Source organism: Maylandia zebra, linkage group LG3 (genome assembly GCF_041146795.1).
Source record: "Maylandia zebra isolate NMK-2024a linkage group LG3, Mzebra_GT3a, whole genome shotgun sequence".
Taxonomy (NCBI): Eukaryota; Metazoa; Chordata; class Actinopteri; order Cichliformes; family Cichlidae; genus Maylandia; species Maylandia zebra.
The window spans coordinates 5,782,648-5,806,657 of NC_135169.1; the positions used below are offsets into that span (position 1 = coordinate 5,782,648).

The 24,010-nt window shown below is 42.2% G+C and overlaps 3 protein-coding genes across 5 annotated transcripts in view; 1 reads left to right on the forward strand and 2 right to left on the reverse strand.

Moving 5' to 3' along the window:
* LOC112430860 (nuclear factor 7, brain-like) overlaps positions 1-24,010 on the forward strand; it is a 57,173-nt gene that overhangs the window by 24,809 nt on the left and 8,354 nt on the right. The gene's annotated exons all lie outside the window — the stretch shown is intronic.
* On the reverse strand, positions 721-8,387 carry eno3 (enolase 3, (beta, muscle)). Of its 3 annotated transcripts, none has more exons than XM_076879091.1 (15): positions 8,228-8,330; positions 7,506-7,622; positions 5,462-5,551; positions 5,286-5,381; positions 5,144-5,202; positions 4,972-5,041; positions 3,998-4,131; positions 3,597-3,713; positions 3,412-3,517; positions 2,980-3,177; positions 2,210-2,286; positions 1,861-1,985; positions 1,676-1,784; positions 1,063-1,121; positions 721-975 (listed from the first exon to the last, which is right to left on the reverse strand). In XM_076879091.1, the coding sequence occupies exons 3-15, from the start codon at positions 5,544-5,546 to the stop codon at positions 906-908; spliced, it is 1,305 nt and encodes a 434-aa protein (XP_076735206.1). In that variant the 5' UTR covers positions 5,547-5,551; positions 7,506-7,622; positions 8,228-8,330; the 3' UTR covers positions 721-905. The 3 variants fall into 3 exon arrangements, with proteins under 3 accessions (XP_076735206.1, XP_076735209.1, XP_004573823.2); XM_076879094.1 differs by having other exon boundaries at positions 7,506-7,619; positions 8,228-8,318; XM_004573766.4 differs by lacking the exon at positions 7,506-7,622 and having other exon boundaries at positions 8,228-8,387.
* On the reverse strand, positions 12,465-16,767 carry pfn1 (profilin 1). Its single transcript, XM_004573765.5, has 4 exons — positions 16,622-16,767; positions 16,369-16,507; positions 13,003-13,195; positions 12,465-12,906 (listed from the first exon to the last, which is right to left on the reverse strand). Exons 2-4 carry the CDS (start codon positions 16,504-16,506, stop codon positions 12,809-12,811), a joined length of 429 nt encoding a protein of 142 aa, XP_004573822.1. The 5' UTR covers position 16,507; positions 16,622-16,767; the 3' UTR covers positions 12,465-12,808.

A 24,010-nucleotide genomic window follows, 5' to 3' on the forward strand; every position in this document is an offset into this window, starting at 1 on the left:
CTTCAAATTGTCAAAATGATCGTACAGACCAGAGGAAAAAAAAAAAAACCAAAACACTCAGACAGGAAGTAGATTCATAGATGTTGATTCCTAAACGAGTTCTTCAGCCTTTTGGATCCATTTGTGTCAGATCTCATTAAACAGATGCTGATCAATCACCTAGCCAAGCCCAGAGATTGTCTGGTCCATGTTGGTCACTATGAGAACGCCTCACGGCTGGAATCAGCTTTGATAAAACCCATTACTGACTGCTGTGTTATCCAGGCTGCCTTTTTACTGATGCAGTTCAGATAATTGTTGGGTGGCTAAAAATGCTGATATACATTAACCAAATAGAAATGTCAATGGGAGGGAGAAAACTAAAGAACCCAGCCAACAAGGGGACATGAACCCAGAACCTTTGTCCAACCAAAAGTTTATTTTGTTTGTTGGTGTTTGGCTTGATAACTTCCATTTGATTTGTAGGAGTTACAGAAACACATTTGAAGCACACCTGAGGATTTTTGAGGTGGAAAGCTGAAGGAAAACTTCAGAATATCAGTCTTTCCTATTAGGAAGCGATTAGTTGTTCACGTCAAGCAGAAGCTTGTTCTGAATGAGTTTTGTTCACCATTGCTGGTGAGGATCTGTACATGCATGATGCATTGAAGAGCTCAGCTCTTTAAGGAGTTTGAATGTAAAAAGACTATAAGCAGCCTAAATGAATTAAACTCGGAGATGTTTCCTTTTCACTCTTTAATGTTTGTCTTTTGTATAGAAAACATCATTAATGGAATTACATCTAGAGAGACAGTCAAGCCCACTATGACCTCTAACCCCTCACCCCCAGTGGAAAGGGGCAAGAGCCTTCTGGGGTCATCAGGTGTCAGTCAGTTGCCACAGCGACAGGAAGGCAGCATGGTGCTTTAGTTGATCTTTGGGTGGCGGAAGTCTTTGCCAGCGAACTTGGCCTTGTCTCCAAGCTCCTCCTCAATCCTGCAAGTCAGAGGTCATGATTAGCTGTGCTTTGTTTTTCTTAAACGTCTACTAGCCTGAGAATGACAAAAATCCTAACGTTCTTACCTCATCAGCTGGTTGTATTTGGCCAGACGTTCTGACCTGCAGGGGGCACCGGTTTTAATCTGAAAGAAACAGTAGAATGAGATCAGCACTGGAGTTGTAGTGACCCAGTTTCCTACCCAGCACATTTAATCAGAAATAGGACCAGACAGTTCAATAGTGGTTTCCCTGCTTTTATGCAACCACTTATTTAAAAAAGGCACAAGTCACATTTATTCTTCTGCCTGCAACTGACCAGTGATTTTCCCACAAGACTCAAAACTTTGGGTCTTATAAGTACTGATGCACTTTAATTTTCATTTTGAGTCAGACCTCTGTAGATAATCAGTGTTCATATCAGTCCTTGATTATCAAGGCATTTTGCACACACCCAGCAGTTAAGATTCAAGTGATTTTCTTACAATTTTGCTTCAAAATGATCTTAAATCTTTCATTCAAGCTCAAATACATGAAGCAGTAGATTGACCAGCCATGTGTGAGCAGTCTGGCTTTTTCAAATGACTTTAAGGGGAATAGTTTATAATCTCAGCATTTTTTGTTTTTAATGAACAAAAACTTCAATTATTCTTTGTGAACACATTAATCTCACTGAGACTGTCTGATGAAGTTTAAATACCTGTCCAGTGCAAAGTCCAACCACCAGGTCAGCGATGAAGGTGTCTTCAGTCTCTCCGGAGCGATGGCTAACCATCACACCCCAGCCGCTGCTCTGAGCCAGCTTACATCTGACAGGCAGATACATTTAATTAACTTTACGCAGAAAATGTTAATGTGGACTAAAACGACTGATTGGTGTCTTACGCCTGGATGGACTCTGTGACAGAGCCAATCTGGTTGACTTTCAGCAGCAGACAGTTGCAGGCCTTCTTGTCCACTGCCTGCTGGATCCTCTTTGGGTTGGTGACAGTCAAGTCGTCGCCTACGATCTGATTAGAGCAGAAAAACCGACGTGTTACTATAGTAACACTATATTCCCGTTACTGAAGGTTTTCCTTGAGTTCTTCCAGGAAGAACCAGCTTGTATACTTGAGATTCCACAAGGCTAACAAACGTCTAGGGATGCCAATGATTGTGGCAAAGAGGAAAAAAAAGAAGAAATCGAATGACAGTGAGGTTGTGTCACATGTCTGCATGCCTGTGTGCACCTCACCTGGATGTCTACAGAAGAAGTGAATTTAGCCCACTGCTCCCAGTCATCCTGGTCAAATGGGTCCTCAATGGACTGGACTGGAGAAAGAGAGACACTGAGGAGAAAGTTTCCACAGTAGAAATGCCACAGACACCCAACAGGCTCAATGATGCTACGGTGCTTAACAGTTACATGAATTCAATTGGAAATGTGCACACTGCACAAATCTTTGTGGTTCTCCAAATTATCAGTTGAACATCACACATTTTTAAATGGAAAAAAGAAATTTAGAACCTCTCTAGAGAGATTTTAGAGCATTTTTCCTGCAATGAACAAGAAGGCAGCCTGACCACTTCCTGAACTCAAAAGGCTTATTTCACTCCCTCAAGAGCTCAAGTGAACTAAACCAAGTAAACATTTTGAATACTTCTGATCCAAGTATTCAAAAAGGAATTTGAGTTTCATACTTGGCAGCCTTGTTTGAAATTTAAATGCTTTAAGAGACCAATATATTCCATTCCAAAGACATTCGGTTAAACCACAGACTCAAAGCTACAGAATTAGTTTTGTTTCCTAGGTTTGTGAAAGACATTTGAAGACCATAAATCAAAGTCAAATCTCAAGCTCAATTTGACACATCAGTGCAACATTGGTTTAGTTGTCCAAATTCACTGCAGTTTCTCAAAGGTCATGGCTAAACACATCTTGTCTACATTCAGGATGCGAACAGATCATCACTGTATGTTCTGAAGTCATTCAGTGGTCATAGCAGCAGCTCTAGTCAATCTTACCAGGGTAGTTCTTGATAAAGCTGCGGTAGAGGTCACCCAGCTTTTCACCAGAAATGTGTCTAGAGGGGTCATCGGGGGACTTGAAGTCCAGGTCGTACTTTCCATTGCGGAAGAACTCTGAGGCGGCCACGTCCATGCCAATGATGATTTTGTCAGGGTAACCGGCCTTCTCGATGGCACTCTTCAACAGCTCCAGAGCTGTGAACACAAACTCTCATTGTTAGAAGTCATAATAACTTCAACCTTGAGTTGTGCCAAATGTGTATTATTAGTTTTCTAGTAATCAGCTCAACCACTGGTTAATTTAACTGTCTGACTAACTGAAGCAGCAGCAATACACACAAGTCTGCTTTAAATTCTATTGCATTAGCAGTCACATCAGTCCCAAGATAAACTACATAACGTCACTGCGTGGTCACGTGCAGCTCTCACCCTCATTATTCTCCAGGATGTTTGGAGCGAAGCCTCCCTCATCTCCCACGTTGGTGGCATCTTTTCCATATTTAGCTTTGATGACATTCTTCAGGTTGTGGTAGACCTGAAAACAAAGTATTTAAACAGTTAGACATCGGTTTTACCGTTCATAGCAGAAACATTGCAAGAGGGCAGGGTTTAACCTCAGCTCCAATCCTCATGGCCTCATGGAAGTTGGAGGCTCCAACTGGCAGGATCATGAACTCCTGCATGGCCAGTTTGTTTCCAGCATGGCTACCACCATTAATCACATTAAAGGCCTGCAGAAAGAGAAAGATTCTAAAAATACCATCCATATGCAAACTACCCAAACATAAGTTACAAAACACCTCTGGAGCTTAAATGAAACCACTGAATTGAAAATAAAAATCTGGTGCACAATAAAAATTGTCCAGAGGCTCACTACAAATTTCCCATAGGCTTGCACGTTAATAGCAAACTAAATAAAAAAATTAAATAAAAATATAAGTAAAGTTGAGTCAAGAAGTTTGGGTCTTTAAAGCCAGTTTTCCACTTCACTTAAGCACAAGCCCCTCCCACTCACAGGCACAGGTAGGATGACATCTTTGTGACCAGCAAGGTCAGCAATGTGGCGGTAGAGGGGAACTCCTTTCTCTGCTGCTCCAGCTTTACAGACAGCCAGCGACACACCCAGGATGGCATTGGCACCAAACTTGGCTGCAAACAAAGAATCAGACATCCTTGCTTCAAAACAATCTGCATACAGTTGCACAGTACGGCCAAACTACCAGGTAAAGAGGGTCAAGAAATCCTCCAAGTTGTTTGAACTCATCTGTGTTTCCCCAAAAGTTAAGTATAAATATTATAAATTTGAATACATTCAGTACATGAATGAAGCATGAAGAGTGTTAAACCACGACTCGAGGGATGTCAATTGACTTTCCTTTACACGATTTGAGGGTTTCTCAAATATAATTGTGGGTTGAAATATTCTTCTTGCTAGTGAAGAGCTGATTTTAACCTGCCACTAGAAAGGTTAAACAGATTGTTGAGTCCATGGACTCAGGTTGAAGTTATTACAGTCATTTATTAAAGTCCCATCCTTCAGTACACAAACTTGGCAGACACAACTTTAAGTGCAGTGGAATTTCTTAATTTCCTCATGCCCAGCAAGTTAACATGAATGGTGATCCTCAGAGTCCATACCAGGTGTTCACCTGAATCAGTTACAATGTCAGAGGATCACAAATCTTAATGAAATATTAAGAAATCTGTCAGATGGCACATTTATTTCAGGCTATATAGACGGGTGCACCAGTATACCTGTATAAATGCCAAAGAAAGCAGTGCTTCCAGCTTTGTTTTCACTCTTTTTCTACAATTCACTTCAGCAGTTCATTTCCTGTTAAATATTTTGTTTACCCAGTTCTTATAACCTAATATTGTTTGGACTGGTTTAAAAAGAATTTGCCATTTTACGTCGCCACCCTTCCATGTTTTTACATAAACAAATCTTAAATTCAACTACTTTTATGAGGCGAGTTTCTAAGTCCTTACATTTGTTTTCAGTGCCATCCAACTCCAGCATGAACTTGTCGATCTTCTCCTGCTCGACGACGCTGAGTTTCTGTACAGATGGGATGAAGTACCATTAGCCTGCAGTGAATCCCTGCAGTAGTTAAAGTGTATTAGCATCAAGCTAACATCAGCAATCCAACTTAACGGATACCTTCTCAATCAGCTTGGGGGCAATCTCCTTGTTGACATGCTCCACAGCCTTGACGGTACCTGCAGGGAAACACAGGTGTTAGCAGCTACGCTAAAAGTAGCATTAATGCTATCCCCAGCCCCACACACTTGACTCCTCCCACCTTTGCCCAGGTAGCGGCTCTTGTCTCCGTCACGAAGCTCCAGAGCCTCATGGACTCCGGTTGAAGCGCCGCTGGGAACAGCAGCCCTGAACAGACCTGAGGTGAAGTTTGACCGTCAGGTTACTGAACTCGCTGCAAACAGGAAGTGCGTCATGGTCAAAGTGACAGCTGCTCACCTTTGGCTGTCCACAGGTCCACCTCCACTGTGGGGTTTCCCCTGGAGTCCAGAATCTCACGAGCGTGGATCTTGGTGATAGACATCCTGACTGAAGGGGGAAGAGAACCAGGTGATTAGTTCAAATACAAAGAATCTTTTATAGAAGTGTCATCCGCACTGGGTCAAACATTTGTTTCATCTGAAATTTGACATGTTACTAAAAAAAAAAATCCCCGTGAAGAGGTCAGATTGAGTGAGAGACCTGCTGCAGAAATCCTGTTTAATGCCATGATGCCTCCATGATGACCTTTCTTATCAGACTCCACCCACACAACCAATCACAGCCCTGCACTCCTGACTGACAGCTACAGGGCTCAACAGAAGAATGGGAGAGACCATTCTGCAGGCACGAGGGGGGTATCATAGTCTGGCTGGGTTATTTATACCAACACCAGCCGTGTGGGAGCCTTTGACCTTTTCCCCTGACCTTTCTGCAGAGGTCATGACTTCCTCCCTGCTGTTCTTGAGTTACACAGACTCTTATTAATGCTTGTGACATTTGAAGAGGCATTTGTGACTGAGCTGATATTAGCCTCCACTGTGCATGACCCACTTCACCTCACAGCTGAAGGACTGGGCTTTATCTGGTTGCTAGGTCTCATACAGCAAGCTCTTCTGATTCTGCGCACACTGAGAAAAGCTGCTGTAGTAAAAGTGTTCTGGTCCAACTGTGTGAGCAGGTTCAGAGCGTCCGTCACATCTGCTGCGTGTTATGTAAGAGTGTGTCTGGGCAGATGCCATTTGAACAGCTGAGCTCTTACAGTACACTCCAAACCCCTGATGGCTTTTACAAACACTGTACACCTGCTTAGAGTTGAACTTGGCTGCAGATGAGTGTGGGTCAGCCAGCCTCTTTCAGATCTGCAGGTCTGCTTTCAGAATGAATAAACTGACTATAACAGCGGCAGTCTGACAAAGTCTGTTAAACACGAGGCACAGCAGCTCCAACCAAATTCTGAAGTCGCTGATCCTTCGAAGAATCAAAGTGTTTTTCTTGTAAACAGGTTGGGTACATCTGAGCACCTAGATGTTGTTTTGATCCTATGTCAAGTCCAAACAGATGAGTCACTGAAGTCTTTAAACTTTTAGGGGAAATCTGTTAAAACCCCGTTTTGTTATCATGAGCTACCGTTAAACGTCTCAGGCAGATGGAACGAGGCCTGTTCATGCTGGGTGTGCTGAAAACTGAGCGAATTAAAGCTGACTGAGGACACTTAAATGCACACCAACTACTCATTTCACAGTCTTCTCACGTTTCTTTAAAAGGCATCACAATAACGCTGACCACTAAAAACAGTTTTTAGGTAGCTTTGTTCATCAGGACTTTCAGCCGTCAAACCCAAGACACTCACCTCTGCAGCTTCTGGCCTTAACAGCATACAAGAGGCTATAACTAACTCTCACAATGCAAAGCCAATCATATTATTAAGTTACTCAAGCATAAGTATGTTTATCGGTTTATGGTTAGAAATAAAATGATGAGAAAGGCACCTTCATTGGTTTTTACTACATGCAGGCCCAGCAAGTGGCCAACATGCTTTCTGGAGTCAGCTGTGAATACATTCAAGTCTAGTGAGTAACAGAACAGCTCACATGAGATCAAGCATGTGGCACCACGGGTCTGTGAGCTGCTCCTGCTCACTGTTGGTCAGCCGTGGAGAAGCATGAGTTTTAACATACAGACTGGGTCACCAGTATGTAATATCTCAAACATCAGACCACTGAAGGACGATGGGGAGGGGGCTTTACATCGATAATTAGCACAATAGCTTTAAGTCCATGAGCGCTCACATTAGTTATATTTACAGTGATGCATTCAGGGGGACAGACTAGTCCACACATGGCTGCTTTGATACAGAAACATCATTTTGAAGGATTAGTGCCCCCCTTAAACCACACCCCTGTCTCCCAGACCCCTGAGGGGAGGCTACGCCTCATTTTAAGGTGCAGAGTGGCCATTTAGACACCCAGCAGGTCACATTTAAACCACCTGTGATCATTAGCTTTGAGTGAAGTCTGCTGCTAGACCATGTGGGACGAATGAAAACCTCTTTTATTGGCTGAATGAGCCTTAGCAGCCTAGCAGCGGGGCAGGTTTAGGGACACTTTGTTTCAGCCTGCTAAACAAACAAGAAATGAACCAATAACACAATAAAATGTCTCCAAGTGTAAAACTTATCACACAGAAAGACGAGCGTTACACTACAGATGAATCAAAGTCACTCAACAAGTAGAAAGTCAACAGAACAGAAGTCTTTTCAAAATGTAATAAAACCTTTTCCTTTAAGGTGAAAAGTCAGATTCAGGAAGTGTTGCTTGGAGTTTATATAACCTGCTTAAATGTGTGCAGATCTGAGCTCAGGAGGACTTTTAAAATGCTAAAGAGTCACATTTAAAGCTCCCTGTGAGCACATGGAGGGTGTCCGTCCGTCCACGGACTTTGAGCCTCTCACGTCTGTCTGTCAGCTCTGTGACCTTCAGCCCACTCAAAGTCAAACCTTTCAAACTTTGTTCCCCTTCCTGCCATAAACAGGAACAAAATAAGTCTCCAGAACAGGAACTTATTTAAGTTAGCACCTCAGGAGAACTTCTGCAAACTGAGCTTTCAGAGTAAAAGTCTAAAACGCATGCCACCAAACCAGAAGCAGTCTGAGCCGGACACAAACAGGAAGTTACTTAAAAGAGCTCCAAGCAGAGCCCTCAGCTGTCTGCCGTCCCAGCTTACCTGTTCAGAGGCAGTGAGCACGAAGAGGGGGGCCGTCTGTCTGACTGTCCGACTGACGTGGAAAGTGTCTGTCTGTCCCCCAGCAGGGTTTTTATAGCCTCTCCCTGCAGCTGCAGCAGAAGGAGGAGGAGGAGGAAGGAGGGAGTGTGTGCATGTGACAGGACGGAGGCAAACAGAAAAACCTCCCGGCTGTAGTTAATCATCAGATCCTCACTGCTGTTTGCCGTCTCCAAACATAATTATAAGAGCCTTAATCTGAGGCTGTGTAAGTTTGGACTGCAGTCCTAGTGTAACATGCTCAGATATGTAAATACTTCCTGAACACACACATTTCTAGTGCTTCCCAAAGAGTCAAAAGGAAAATCACCAGCAGCGTAACACAATCCAGGAAGTCTTTAAACTCGGGTACAATGAATGTTTCTGTCCGTCAGTTGCTCTGAAATAAGAGCTTAAAGACTTCAGGGGACATGGATGCACTGGACCAACAGTGTGATATAATCTTTATTTAACCCAAAAGTCATTAAGTGCCCGTGTTACTGCAGCCAAAACATTAAACACAGCCTGCAACACCACAAAGCAAAGGCAGGAGAGCTCAGGTAGATAACAAAATACATACATAATAATAATGAAAATGAAATGGAAAAGTCTGAAAATAATGTAAGAAATGTATAAAACCACCTCTTTAACAGTAATAATAAATAATAATCAGGACCGGCTGTGCTGCTTTAAAAGGAACTGCTCTTTGATTTTATATCTGCAGAGACGATTTGAATCCAGGAAGTGCTGCGACTCGAACACTCGAGTGCTATCATCACTGTTTAATTTAATGCTTTCAAACACAAGAATCGTTAAACAAATGTGGCTCTGTGTGCATGATCTAATCTAAAACTTTAAAATCACTGTGGCGCTCACAGAACCCCAGAGCTCCGGCTCATCTGAGGGAAAACATCACATGTTAATTTGTCAAATAAGCAGTTTGTTAAGGTTTAATATTTATTCAGAGGAAAACCTAAAGAAACTAAATCCCTGATGACAGAGAGGACGGCCTTTACTCTGAGGAAGCCGTCAGTGTGCTGAGCATGTGGAGGCTAAATAAAAAGAGGCGTTTATTTCGTCTCAGAGGGCACTCCAACTGTTTAGACCGATTACTTTTAAGTAAAAGTTACCCAGTTTAACTCTGTTTTATGTCCCTCATCTTTAAAGGGCAACGAGGTTTTTCTTATTCTGACTTTCATTAAAAAATACACATAATAAAAAAAACCTGAAACCTCTTAAATTCCCATTTGATTTCTGCTTTTTTTATGTGTCTTTTTTGTGTGTACCTGATTTAATTGTGCTTAAATGCAAAGATGTTAAAGGTGTTTACACCTCAGTGGTTTCCTGGTTTAGTGTTTCAGTCCCATCTGTGATTAGAAAACGTGTCTCTTTGGTTGACAGCAGCGGAAACCTGCAGTCGTTTCAGGTACACAAGCTCAGACTGGTGAGGTTTAACGACTGTATCTGCATATTTAAATTGCATTAAAGCTTAAAGTTTGCATTTTTACAGGCGTGGCCTCTTTGACTCACAGGTGCATGGCGACACGGGCAGCTGCAGCAGCTGATCACTGAACACAGGTACGAGTTCAGAAAGGTTTCAAAATACAGCCCAACTGTTGAAATCCAGCAGACTGATTAAATGAAACGATTTCGTTCATCATTTGTGCGAACTGGTGTGACATGAACTTTCACAGAGGACTTTCCTCTTAAACAAAAGCCACAAAGGAAACAAAAGTTTACATTTCTACCATAATCCAGTGGAAAAAAGGCACAAATTAGTTCAAAACATCACAAGAATGAAGGGGAAAAAGTCTTTTTGTGGGGCCCAGTTTTACTCTCAGTGTGCTGAATGACTGTTATGCTGTGGGGTGAACAAGAGTGATGGTCCCTAACGCTCACAGAGAAGGTTAAAGTTCATCTAAAGGGGAAATGTGAGACCAGCTCAGCAGTCACTGCAAAGGGCAGTAACCCCAGCACACACACACACACACCTTACCCTTTACGCTCACCTTTAACTGTACTTCACATACACCGAGTGGCTACACGGCGGCCTGTCCAGCGTCCCCGGTGCCTTTACTAAATATAACTGCACTTTACTGGAGTGGTGGGGGAGGGGCACACTCTGTATATGACACATAGTGTAAGTTCTCCTGCAGCATTTGATCGTACTGTCTGTGTCAGTAAAGTGGAAGTTTGTCGCTTAACTTCACCGTGACGTGTAACTGTAGTTCTGCAGCAGTACGAGGGGGCTGCAGTACTATAGCAACAAAATCACATGTTGCACTAGAAGTTCACAATTTTATATTTCAATAACACCACTTTTAGTTGTACTACTCTTAGCAGTAATAATTTATGTTGCCTTTTAACCACATACACAGATGTTTGTTATACACCTGTGGGGACTCGTGTTTACAAAGGTCTCCAACTAAAAGGTGAACAGCAGAGTGTTTGTAAGGGTTTTTGGCTGGTGCCATGTTGATCTTTTTAGAGTCAGGCGTGGCCATGTTTGGATGAGAGTTTGGAGTGCTAAGTTATGACCTTATGCCATCTTGCAGGGTTATAAAGTCGCGTCCATGGACTGAATGAGTGCACCACACGGGCACAGAGATCAGCCTTTTTGGGCATCTTGTACAAACATGTTTACTTCAGTTCTACGTTTGGACATTTTAACTTGGGAGATCATGGGGACTGAATTACTGTTGGAGGCCCGAGTGGACATTACAGGAACTGCAGTTTTTAGCATTTCAGCTCTTGTCTACAGGTCAGAGGTCAGCCGATCGGTCCCTATAAAGCACATTCAGTACTAGTGTGTTTGGTCTGTGTTTTCAAACATTTTATAAGCTAAGGTATGTTTTCCCGTTTCTTCAATTAGATGATATTCTCAGCTGCCTTAAAATAACAATGTATTTGAAAGAGTGCATCATACAAAGCTCTAAAGTTAGCCACACCTCTTCACTGAGGTAAGACTTTTATTCCTCTTCTGCTTAGTTTTCCTCTACATTACTTTTAAGCTGTCTGTGCTGATATGCTAACAAGGTTTCTGGGAGAACTATAAGGATCTTTATGCATATGGGATCATATTTAAAGGGTGAGTTCAAGAAGAAAAAGTCATTTGTGGGCGGCTATGCTTGGTATATTTTTACTATGTTACTTTTAAATCAAAATAAGAGCACATTTTTACATTATAGGGATATTTCAGATAGTCCTCATGCCTTTGAAAGACTAAAGAGCCATGATAACCCTCTAGGTTAACATGTGCCCACACATGTGTAGGATGACACATGTCTGGGCTTGTACAGTTTTCATTGTGAGAGCCATTTTTAGCTTGACTCCAAAATAATGCGAATGTTTCTACATTATGAGAATCTTTTTCAGTCATTGTCATGTTCACACCCACAGTTAACCCAACACACGTGTTTTTGGACTGTGGGTGAAGCTGTAGTTCCCCTAGAGAACCCAAACAAGCACAGGGAAAACAAACAAATTCAGTCTGGCCTGGTTTTGAGGTGGAGGGCATTTTTTCATCCTTTTTTATAAAGCCACAAAAGCCTTTTCTGCTTCATAGTAGAGTGTGAAGGGAAGGGAGGCGGGAGGTGTGAGGGCTCATATCTGGTTTTGGAGTCAATTAGTTTTGGACTTGACAAGCCAGTATGTTAATGTGTACAAAAAGCAATTTGGATGTGTGCACACATACCTGTGCAGGTTTTAAACCAGAATAATGAAGACATTCAGCATGTGATGATATTTATGTATGAAGAGGAAGTTTTGTATTTTATGGAAAAGTTGGCCTTTTCTCCTTCAGAGCACTCTTTGAACACACAAACATGGCTTTGAGGTTCAGGTTTAGATCAGGAGACTTGATAAGGCAGTGAGTCAATATGGGCCCCAGTTATACAGAAAGACAAAAGTGCGTGTATTGTTTAAACACTATATAAGCTCTAACAAGGAGTTGTACGTAATACTAATACTACAACTTGTTGTGGCATATTTAATCAAATATTAGGTGTGATGCGCGTATATGAGTGCACTAGACTGTCTTATTTTTTAGCTGTGTGTCGCACAGTAAATCAGCCCCTGAAGAAGAGGTGTTTGTAGAAAACATTTGAAGCACACACACACACACACACACACACACACACACACACACACACACACACACACACACACACACACACACACACACAAAGACACCCTCACAATGTAAGTATAACCATGTTTGTTTTTATTTCATTCAAGTGTGCAATCAGTTTTCACAGAGCTCTGATTGGACGCTGGTCAATCGCCACTGTAGAAAAATAATGGTAACACTATGTTCCTGCGTTAAACATGAGGTGTACTCTCAGGTTAAAAGCTACCACACGGTAACTTAGACCAGAGAAAACACTCTGATTCATCTCTACAGCAGGAAACACACCTGAAGATTGAAAATGACTTAAAAAAAAAAAAAAACTAAAGAAGCTCAGATGTAGAAACACAGGGAGGAGGGTAGGGGAAGGGAGGCGGGAGGTGGCATCCATCTCATGTGGTGAAGGTGACTGTTTTGTCCTAATAACCAGCCTTCCTCAGGTACTCAACGATTTTGAACACCTTGCTGGATAGCTGACCACCAGAGGCGTCTTTCGTGCCCTTGGCTATGACTATCGCTGTAGAGACAGACAGAAAGCAGGAGCGTGTCAGCCTCAGAGATTTGGAGTGAATTCAAAGGATAAAAATGTGCTGAGTCAACGGGAACATCTTACCTGTTTTTGCCTTTCCGACACATACGCTGAATGTGTTTCCTTCGGCGTCTGCTGAGGTCTTCAGGTCCAGCGCAAAGACTGGGTCAACGTCCATCTGGTCTCGGATCAGCCGGCACCTTACTCCACCGATGTGAACGCCATTCTGAGCGAAGCTCGACCGGTCGTTAGCACCCAGCTTCTTGATCTCATCGACCTAAAAAAGGGAAACAGAGCGAGAGATAGAGATTACCATACCATCTTCATCCGCTTTATCTGAGGCTGGGTCGCGGGGGCAGCAGCCTAAGCAAAGAGGCCCAGACCTCCCTCTCCCCAGCCACCTCCTCCAGCTTATCCGGTGGAACACCAAGGCGTTCCCAGGCCAGCCGAGAGATATAATCTCTCCAGCGTGTCCTGGGTCTGCCCCGGGGCCTCCTCCCGGTGGGACATGCCTGGAACACCTCACCCAGGAGGCGCCCAGGGGGCATCCTTGTCAGATGCCCGAACCACCTCAGCTGGCTCCTTCCGATGTGGAGCAGCAGCTGCTCTACTCTGAGCCCCTCCCGGATGGCCGAACTTCTCACCCTATCTCTAAGGGAGAGGCCAGATAGAGATTAGTGGATCTATTTAACTGAGTCCTCCAAATTCCCAGCCACCTTGAAGTACCCACCATGACCAGCATGGGCTCTTCTCCTTTTACAGCCTGAGTTTATTTAAATCTCACAATAAAAAAGCAGCCGCTGTGTGCGGAGGATCATAAACAAGCGTCGGAATAGGAAGCTAAAGTCATTGAAACATGATTTAATGTGGTGTGACCATTGTGAGCATGCAGAGTAGGAAGTGAGAGAGAGAAAAACGACATTCTTGCTCATTGGTTTGTGTGTTTCCAGCTGGAATCGGAACAAATAATAACTTTGTTGCGCCGCCTGTTGATACTGGTTTTACTGGTTTGTCTGAGCTTTGTTAGTGTGTCACACTGACACAGCTGACTCACTGGCCTAGTTCAGACACCATCCACTAATCAGAGTGTTTTTACCAGCTCTGAGGTCACAGAAATGTTTTAATTTAATGCATTTATCACAATTAAAGTCATTTTTTCATGATTATGCATCTGTGAGATATATATATATATATATATATATATATATATATATATATATATATATATTATTCTTTTAACTTGAAAATTAAAAATGATCTAATGTGGTTTTAGGACTGCATCACATTTATAGCTTCAGGTATTGATTTATCTATTAAATAATCCTGTGTTTCAGTTACCTATTAACTGCATCATTAATACTGCTAATTAGATTATTTTGAATCAGAAAAATAAAAAAATACAGTATAATCAATAATTCTAATAAAAAGAAAAGCTTTACTTTACGTTTTTATATTAAAAATAAAAGATTATTATCATAGTATATAATAATATACACTGTTATGGGACTGCATTGGATTTCTGGGGATTTCAGTCTGGTTTTATTATTGAAATTAAATTATTAATCAAATGTATTTGTTGAAAGTTGAGATGCGGTTGAAGAAGTTGAAGTGTTGACTTGCAGAAATAAAACATGATTGCTGCTGTCAAAGAAACTGTCGCTGCACTTTGCTCTGAAGCAGCAGAGCTGAATCACATGAACTGTGATGACAGCTAGTTTCACATCTGTCATGTACGTGGACAGATTTGACCTTTTGAAGTGTTTCTTCTCAGAAGGAAAAGTTTTCACTGCACTTCATTTCTCAGAAAACGTGTTTTGTGAGTGAGACTCAGAGAGGAAGGAGGCCTCGAGTGCCTTCAAACTCACCAGGAAGTACATGCATTGTAGCTTTAAACGCAGTCTGCGTTAGATCTCCATTTACACATATGAACCTGACATGCTTAGATTTAGCATGACTTCCTCTTTCTGAGGCCTTCTTTAATTAACAAACCTGCACAGCGTCTGATTCAAAGCTGATCACCGCCAACTGTTTTTGATTTAAACTCAGATGTGCTCGGGCTTCAGCCTCACGTGTAACTGAATTCACACTTCCTGCTTTCTGTCAGCTTTGCTCCGCAGGTTTCTGAGCTCATACGTGAGATTTAACCATCGCTCTGTTTTTGTGGAGACTTTTCTGAGAAGTGAAGGGAGCTGCAGGAAGATCGAGGAGGAAAGAATGTGAGGACGACAAGTCAAGACATGAACACACACACACCAAAATGCACACGCTGCTGCCTGCACAGGCAAAACCACTTCCCAAAAAACATCAGCCAATCAGAGAGGAGCCCACTAGTGAGTGTAACAAACCCACGCAAATGCACACAGAGTGTTTTTAAAAGCAGGAACGAACTTCTTTAATTTTATAATTTAAAGTTTACAAACTGTAAAAAAGACAAATCCTGCAGACGTGTGTGTCCATGTGTGTGTGTTTGAGACATTGTGCAACACTCCACTCCGTACCTCAGTGTGTGTGTGTGTGTGTGTGTCTCAGAAACAAGAAGTGATCGTCTCGTCTTCCTGTATTCGCTGTTTTTCGACATTGTCTCCTTATAAGGTAGTTAAAGCAAACGCACAGCACAAACACCCGGAAACTACCGGAAGCTCACAACCGTTACGCAGCCTGCTCTGAGACATTAGCATTCATCTTTTCCATTTCCATTTTCCAAAATGTGTAGAAAAACGAGCACCTCAGGTGAAACGTTTTTTGTCACACTGAAAGATTATTTTATGGAAATTAAATAAAACCTAAAAACCTTTAATAGCACGTGTTTTATTTCCAGTTATAATTACCACCATTTCCAGAAAACTACATGTACTGTAGCATGTTTGTGCTTTCTGGCAAAAGTTAAAACGAGGGAGTTTAAACACATCTCCTGAACTCCTGAAAAGTTGTTTCTACACCTGAACTAAGATCAAAACTAAAAAAAAAAACATAAAAAAAACATTTCTCTTTGTACTTTTAAAAATTAAAAGCTAAGGGAAGAAGCCAATGAGCTGAGAATTGTCATCTTGTTGCTCAGTGACTTTCCCCTTTGAAGCCAAGCTTTAAATTTCTGACTTTTTTTAAAAAACCTGTATGGCACACGTGTTTTCCTGCAGCACCTGAACACAGCACTGAGAGCGGGAAGTGAGCTAGACAGGCAACAAACTGAACACACCCAAAGCTCAAGAAGAAGACACGGACATGCAAAATAAGAAGCTGTTTCCAAGAAATTTTCTCATAGCAACAGAAAATGAGCCAAAGGAGTGGCAGTTTGTGCAGGTTGATGTCACCAGTCTGAGCAAGTTTTTGAGTGTGAGGTTGTTTGAAAACTCTTGGCAGAAGCTTTAAAGGAGGAAGTGGACTTTTTTTTTTACATATATTTAGCAGTTTGTAGAGGCAGGAAGAGGAACAGTGTGTGTTTGTGTGTACCGTGACTTGGATGCCGGGTGAGCTGGCCCAAACGCTCTCCTGCCCAGCTGTGATTCCACAGATGGCTGCCTCTGACACCGGGCACGTCCCGCTCTGGTCGGGCGTCTTCAAGTTATCAATATAACCTTGCCACGACATCCTGATCAATAACACACACACTGATCAATAACCTCGATTCACAAGCACCAAATCAATATTACCTTTAGCTATGTGTGAAAGAGAGAGAGAGAGGTGGGACAGCTCGCTAGCTTACCTGTGCAGGTAGAGTCTTGGGTGTGAGGAAGAGGGGAGAGAGCAGTCGAATGCAGAAAGAAGGAAGAAGAGTTGTCTTTTATACACCCAACCACTCCCAGCCTGCTGGCAGCTTCCTCTCTCACTGTCACTGTTGAGTGAGAGAGTCGCCCGACCCCTCCCCCTCTCTGTCACTCTCTCTCACTCACCTGGGAAGTAAAAAAAAAAACAAGGAAGTGATTTGATCAGCACACAAACATCCACTCATTTAAACCTCTAAAACATCAGTCCTGTAACCCGCTGAGCTGTAATCGGTCAGTCGGCGTCTCTGTGGAGAGACCTGCATTATTAAATTGAACTGTTAACCAAGCATTAACCTCCAGTGCTGAAAAAGGCACGTGCAGTTCCTCTAACATCCACTTGAAGCAGTGAGTCAGTCAGCATAGACTCACGTTATACTGTCCAACTTTACTGCAGATATAAACCCATTTACAGCCTGATTTGATGTAGTTTTCTGACAGGTTGTGGAGTTCCACACGGCTCTATTATCGGTCCTCTGCTTTTTATTCAACTTTGTATTATAGTCTTGTTTTTAAAAGCACATATTAGGGAGGTTAATATTTAACATATTGAAATTGTATTAATACTTAAAGTTACATTAGGGTGTTGCCTCTTTGATGGACAGGTGGGCATAGATGCTAGATTGTAACTCCATCTCAGCTAACTGGACTCCCTGAACTGGACCTCTGGACTGTGTATATGCTGTTGGAGCTGTTTTAACATTTTTTATGCAATTATCAAAAACAATAATATGGCTGCTGTGTCAATAATTGTACTGAGAGTCCATGAAGCTCCAGTTTTGGTAACATAAACGCTACTGAGCACTAATTAACAGCTGTCATCGTGTGACATGATTGTGTGTGTGCTCCCATACAGTCTGTGGATGTAGCTTTTTAACCAAGCTTGTTAGCATTAGCTAATAGCTGAGTGCACCACTCACCTCTTTTCTAAATTTGGTCACTTCTGGCTCAAAAAATCCCCAACTACCTACAATATAGCAGCAGTTTTGATCAGTAAGATTGAACACAGTGAATTGCGCTTTAACTTGAAATGAGAATTACAATATTTGACAGTGACTGTTGTGTTTTACTCGCTGTAATTTGTGAACTTTTAGTTCTTGTTCTCTGATCAGACATAATATTAAATACTTATAAGAGTGAACAAATCTCAAAATACACGCCATAAACATGCTTGTTTCAGCTGTAAAATTGGACATCTTAACATGGGAGTCTGTGTGGTCGATATCTTCGAGTGGACATCTGAGGCACTGCAGGATTTTCTGCTAACCTCAGGTCTGGGACTGGGGTTAATGGTCAGATTGCACTGTTAGTAACTAACCTAGTTATCCTTAATCTCTTAGTGAGTGAGTGCAGCGGAAGGTTTGTGAGGTGTGAGCAGCTCAGTTAAAACCGTCAGCGAGCAAGAAGCTGCTGAGAAACTTGTCGTCCCACACAAACCACTTCCTCCTGACGCGTTTCACTTCACATCCACTCCCATGGCTGAGATGTAGCTCACATTCAGAGACATTAAAACACGCGACCGTTGTATTAAAGTAAACCTATATTGATCCCCAACTGTTAACCTTAGACATCAGCAGCCTCACCCACAGTTGCAGTGCATTGTGGGAGCTGCAGTTCAGCAGAGGTGACCTAGAAGGCAGATTCAGTGAAAGCCATGGCGTCTCTATCTGCTCCCACATGCTGCATACCTCAGGTTAACACACACACAGACCACACACACATACCTGAGCTAGTTCAGGCCTGTGTGTGTCAGCGGCGTGTTTAAACACGACGGTCATGCTATCACTATCTAGTACTCCCACCCAGTCACAGTGTGTACTTTTACGACAAACCAACATGAATGAAGTGGTTTTCATGAAATCAGTAACACGAACTGGAGGAGTAACTTCAGGGTTTTGCATCTCTTGGAGGACCGGCTCCTCAGCAGCATGCAAAGAAAGGGAAACAAGTCTAACGGGTACAGGGTCTCTACCTCTGACTCCAGGCAAAAGGGTTTGTGAAGAATGAAAAACATGCTGAAGCATCAGTCAGGTCCAAAGGGAAAAGAAATGTGAGGTGAATTGGGAGGGACAGGTTGATACAGGCCGGCATGTAGAATATGCATACCCTGAGGAAATGCTCTCTTTCTGCCTTTCTGCGGCAGGAAACAGGAACCAAACCTCATTGACATTTTGTTCGATTTTACCTTAGACTGCAGTTTGACAAGACTCTGATCTTCTCTCATTCTTGTTCCCACTCATGTGCTACTAAACTTCATGTCATGATGCTGCCTATGCAGTATCATATCCATCACACCTTGATGCAAAGCAAAGTGAACGAGTCACGCTGACATGAAGATGAAATGCTCACAGATCACAGAGGAGGGAAGGCTGAAGGATCCGCACTGTCAGAAAGTTCATTTAAAAATCTGTAAAAGAAACAAGTTTGGACACTACAGAGTGACAGAAAGCTGTGCAATATGCTGTGGTTGTTAGCAGAGCTTAAAGTGAGATATGGCGGGTGTGGCAACCCTTAGATTGCCTGCAGAGTGGTGAAAATGATCACTTCACAGAGTAATTTGCACTGTGAGCTCCTGTAGATTCCTCTTTGTGTGCAGGCTGTGGTCAGCTGACTTGCTGCTGCTGCTGCTGAGGTTTCCTGTCCTTTGTGGACAGTTTTTAACCAGCTGAATTCAATAAGTTAAAAATAGATGTTATATGAGCTTCAACAGCCGATTTCCAGCACTGTATGAAGGTGGTATACAAATCAGAATTCAGTGAGCCACTCTAATCAGCATCGTCATCTTAAATTTAGACTGATGTCTGCCACTTGATGTAACCTTCAAGTAACCTTGACCATGAACACCGCAGTCTGCGAACGTCACCACAATACTGCAAACTAATCAGTTCAGTCTGCAGTAAACGCCAAACGGTCTCTGTGTTCACGCAACATTCCACATGACAGGTAAGAACACAAACTGAGAAACACATCATATCTGATATCTGATTTAACTCCTTTTAAAGTGTTGTTTTATGGTAGTGACCGCCAAGTCTTCAGCTAAAGCTAACCGCATGCTATTTGGAGACTAAACTTGACAAGTCAGTAGTTTTAAATATGCAAGACAACGTGCAAAACATATTCTGCATCGCAGGCCTCCAAAGATAAGGATCAGAGACTGTTATTTCTGAGAGGCTGATACAGCTGTGGGACCATAGGTCACCATGTGCTGGTGGCAGGGCGCCGTTATGTGTCACTGATTTGCGTTGACAACCAAGAGTCATCCACACTGAGTGAACAGAAAACTGGATTCTTGAGTAGTTTTCAGCTCTCCTGTGGAACGAGGACTTTCCATCGGTTATATTGAGAGCAGGAATCTGGCGTGATGCTCATCTAGAGAATCATGAGCTGATTAAATCAAATTGAAACTCATTCTTTAGGCTGTGTGACGCAAGAGAGAAGCACGCTGAAGTGAGAAAGCTTTCAGTAGAGACGAGTCTTCGCTCGGATTGATCAGCCCTGATCAATCAGTCAAATCAAAGAGAAGCCGGAGGCCTCCAGTCTGCAGCTCAGGCACCATTTATGGAGGTTAAAGCAGAACGTACAACACACACACACACACACACACACACACACACACACACACACACACACACACACACTTCCTCAGTAACTGAACTCTTGCTTTCTGACTCAAGTTGAAAGAAGTCGAAGCGAGTGAGAGAAGAGGAAGTGGTGTTCTCCTCAGTCTCACACACACTTTACTGCACTTTAAGTACTATCAAGTGTGTGTGTGTCCTTATATGGAGAAGCACAGTGAAGTGAAGTGTGTGTCTGTGTGCTTGTGTGTGCACGTGTGTGATGGCACGCTCACACGTTTAGAGCATGTAAATTGACTTTTTATAGACGACACTTGTCGAGTTTAATGGGAAACAGAAAATTTAAACTGTGCTCAGTGTCTTCTTTAAAGGCCACACCCACTTCCTACCACTAGATCGTTCTTCCTGTGACACACAAACACACATGCACACCTCCTCCACCCTTCCACCTCTGCAGAGTTGAACAGATGCTTTCACCTCATTTAGAGGAGGAGGAGGAGGAGGGGCATCACACTAAGGAAGATGCTTCAAATATGGTGTTTTTTTAGTCTCTTTGTAGTTGCTTGCTGCCTTTTTACTAAACTGTGACTTTCTAACAGGAAGTAAAGACGCGTTCATGCAGGGACTCAGAGCGATAGGCATTGATGCAGACTTTGTACAAGCAGTGAGTGCTTTGTGGTAAAAACAATAAAACACGGGGGAAAAACCCCTGACTTTAAATGTGTGTGAGGATTGAGAGCTACATGATGGCAGAGGTTCAACTCTCAATCTGAAGCAAAGCTGCAGTTTTAAGGCCTCTGTGAGCATTGAAATGAATTCAGGATCTGTTTCAAAATATCTGCCCGTAGGTGTTGTTTCTAGAAGGACTTGGATTACATTCAGGGTGAAGACACGGCCTGCCTGAACACGACTGCCCCCCCTCACACGCCCGTGATGATCCAACACAACAGCACATCAGTGTTGAAACGACCGCTTGTTTTGTAATTTTGTGTCTTAATTGCAGAAACCATTTCACACCATCCTATCACTGCACAGAAGTCTTGAGCCATCCCTTGAAAATTAAAAATGAGTACAGTGATTTATTGAAACACCAGCAAACAAGCAGGAAATATGGAATATTGGGCAGAAACAGAGTTTTTACAGTTCTGACCAGCCTTCTGAGCAGTTCACATAATTTCTTTTAAAACTTTCGATTCTAAGTTATAATAGTTTTCAATTTGAAACCTATTCTAAACATATCTGTCCGTCTTCTATAGCTTATAGTCGGATTCATTTAATCTCCTTAGCTATTGCAACATGTTTATCAACACATTAAATCACATTTCCTTTTAATTAGAAAAGGTGTTATTACAATATGTTCCCTTTTTGGGGGGTTTAATTTGACGTGTCGTAGCCACAGTACTGAGGGCTTCCCTTTTCTTTTTATATAATAAACATTTGGTCTGAGTCACAGCAGCCTTTCAGCCTGAACTCTCTGAGGAGCTTCCTGTAATGTCTTTAAGTATCTTCAGGAATAGTTCTCCGGGTTTTTGAAGAACATTTAAAGCTCTTTTTTGGATGTTTCTTCCTTTTGTTATATTCTGTCAAGCTACGCTGACGTCCGGGCTCTGATAGTGTTCACCGCACTGGCTTTGTGTTTGGCATCATTGTCTGAAAATAAAGCTGCTGCCAATCAGATACTTTCCAGGTGGTATTAAAAGATGGATTAAAACATGATGGTACTTTTCTGTTTTCATCATTCATCACTTCAACACACCTGTTCCAATCATTTCCACTCCCCTCCTTTCCCCTCCTACTGAACTGCCCTCCTGGATTTTTTTCTTAAGGTCATGACTTTCAGATACTGTTCATCTGCTGGAGATTTTCAGGCCTCACATTTCTTCTTTATCCTCCACTGGGCCAGTTTTAGATTCAGCTAAACAAATTGTACTGAGGGTTGTTTTTGTGACAGGCTGCTGGTAACAAATGACCCAAAGATACAGTTTAAAACTGGTTCTTTGCTAAGTTGCCTGTAGGCACAACGCTGGTCCATTCACTGTGTTGGGAGCCTTGGTTACAGTTGAATGATTCGCAAGTCAGAATTAAACATTCCTGTGAAAATGTTTAGGTACAAGGACTGGACTGAAAATTAGTGAAAAAGCAGCCAGTGTCCAAAGAAGTCATTGACTCCCAGAAAGCTTCAGAATCTCTGCTTAAAACCACTTTAAAAATCAGAAGAAAGTTAAATCCTTGGAGGCAAAATGTAGAGAAATACCAGGTGACTCAAGACTTTTGCACAGTAATGTCTGACTTGCAGTGATTTTTCTGGAAAGAGCTGTATGTGAGGAAGTGTTGTAGATCTACACCTATGTGTGGATTGTGATCACCGAAGCGTAGCTGGGCCCAGCACGCAACACACCAGTCAAACAAAGTGTAGGTCAAAAGAGCTCGAGCACAGATCACCCAACAAAGATGGAGGAGAAGTGAAGAGTGATCCTTAAGGTTTGAGCTTAGTGAAAGGGTCATGCTGAGCAGGGATGATGGAGGGTTGAGCTCATGTGACACTGAATTGAGGGCTAACAGGTCATCATATAAAAACAAAGGTTTTTAAACATGACAGAAACATTTAATCTTTACTAGGACCTTCTATAGGTTTAGGTGATCAGTGTGGTGTTGTCTAACAGAGATGTCATGAAAATTAAAACACTTGACCGATTTTTATCCTGATCCTCTGTCCAACCTCGTTTAGATGACTATCACAGCAGGTGTAAAACACCTTTCCTGAAGCTTTTAATCTGAAACTTTTCTTAGAGCCATTAAACTGTATTTCCCTTTTCATGGCGTCTTAGAAACTTCTTAGGAACCTCCTACTTATTTCTTCTTTCCAATGTGTTTTTCTGGGGATTTTCATTGTTTTAAAACTGTTGATTTTCTAATGAACCCTTTTCCAGCACATTTTTACTTTGCTTTAAATGCTGAGCTTTAAATTTGAAAGTTGACTTAGAGCTATAACATCATCTTTTCTTCTTCTGTGGTTTTAAATTGTTGTTTTTTATTTTTGTATATTACATCATATTTATTAACATATTAAATCAAGTTTCCCTTTAATATAAAACATTTCTGGTGTCACTGTCACATGTTCCTTTTTCTGGAGCTTTTAATGTGACATGTTGCAGCTCTGGTACTCTGTGCTTCCCTTTTCTTTTAATATTAAACCTTTGGCTTGAGCCACTGCAGCTTTTCCAGACCACATTAAATGATCACACTGCAGACTCTGACATATTTGGGTTTAATGTCAGGGGATGTTTGTCGATGAAAGTTATGATAGATGAAAGTTTTGGTAGGACACATGATGTGGACAGTCTGGCAATCACAGAATATTCTAGTCTAAAACTCCAGACAGCTCTAGAGAAAGTTTCAGATTAAAAGCCCTGGAGTGTTTTACATGTTATTCTGTTGGATTAAATCTGATGGAGCTGATTTATAAACACTTCACTGCAGGTATCAGGTGACCTGCAGAGACTGATCCTACAAACAATCCACATCTCAGAAACAGAGTAAACCAAACTGCACCACAGTGATCAGACTAAACCTTCCTGACATGAACACAGTTTCACAGTAAAAACCATGAACCAGCAGAGAGACTACACCCAGCAGCATACACCACCTCTCTGACACAGTACACCCTCGGGCAGGTGGTGTCCCCATAAACAGTCTGAGAAGCTCTGATTATTTACTATGTTCAGACAAACTGAGTGTCCACAAACGTCTGAGCTC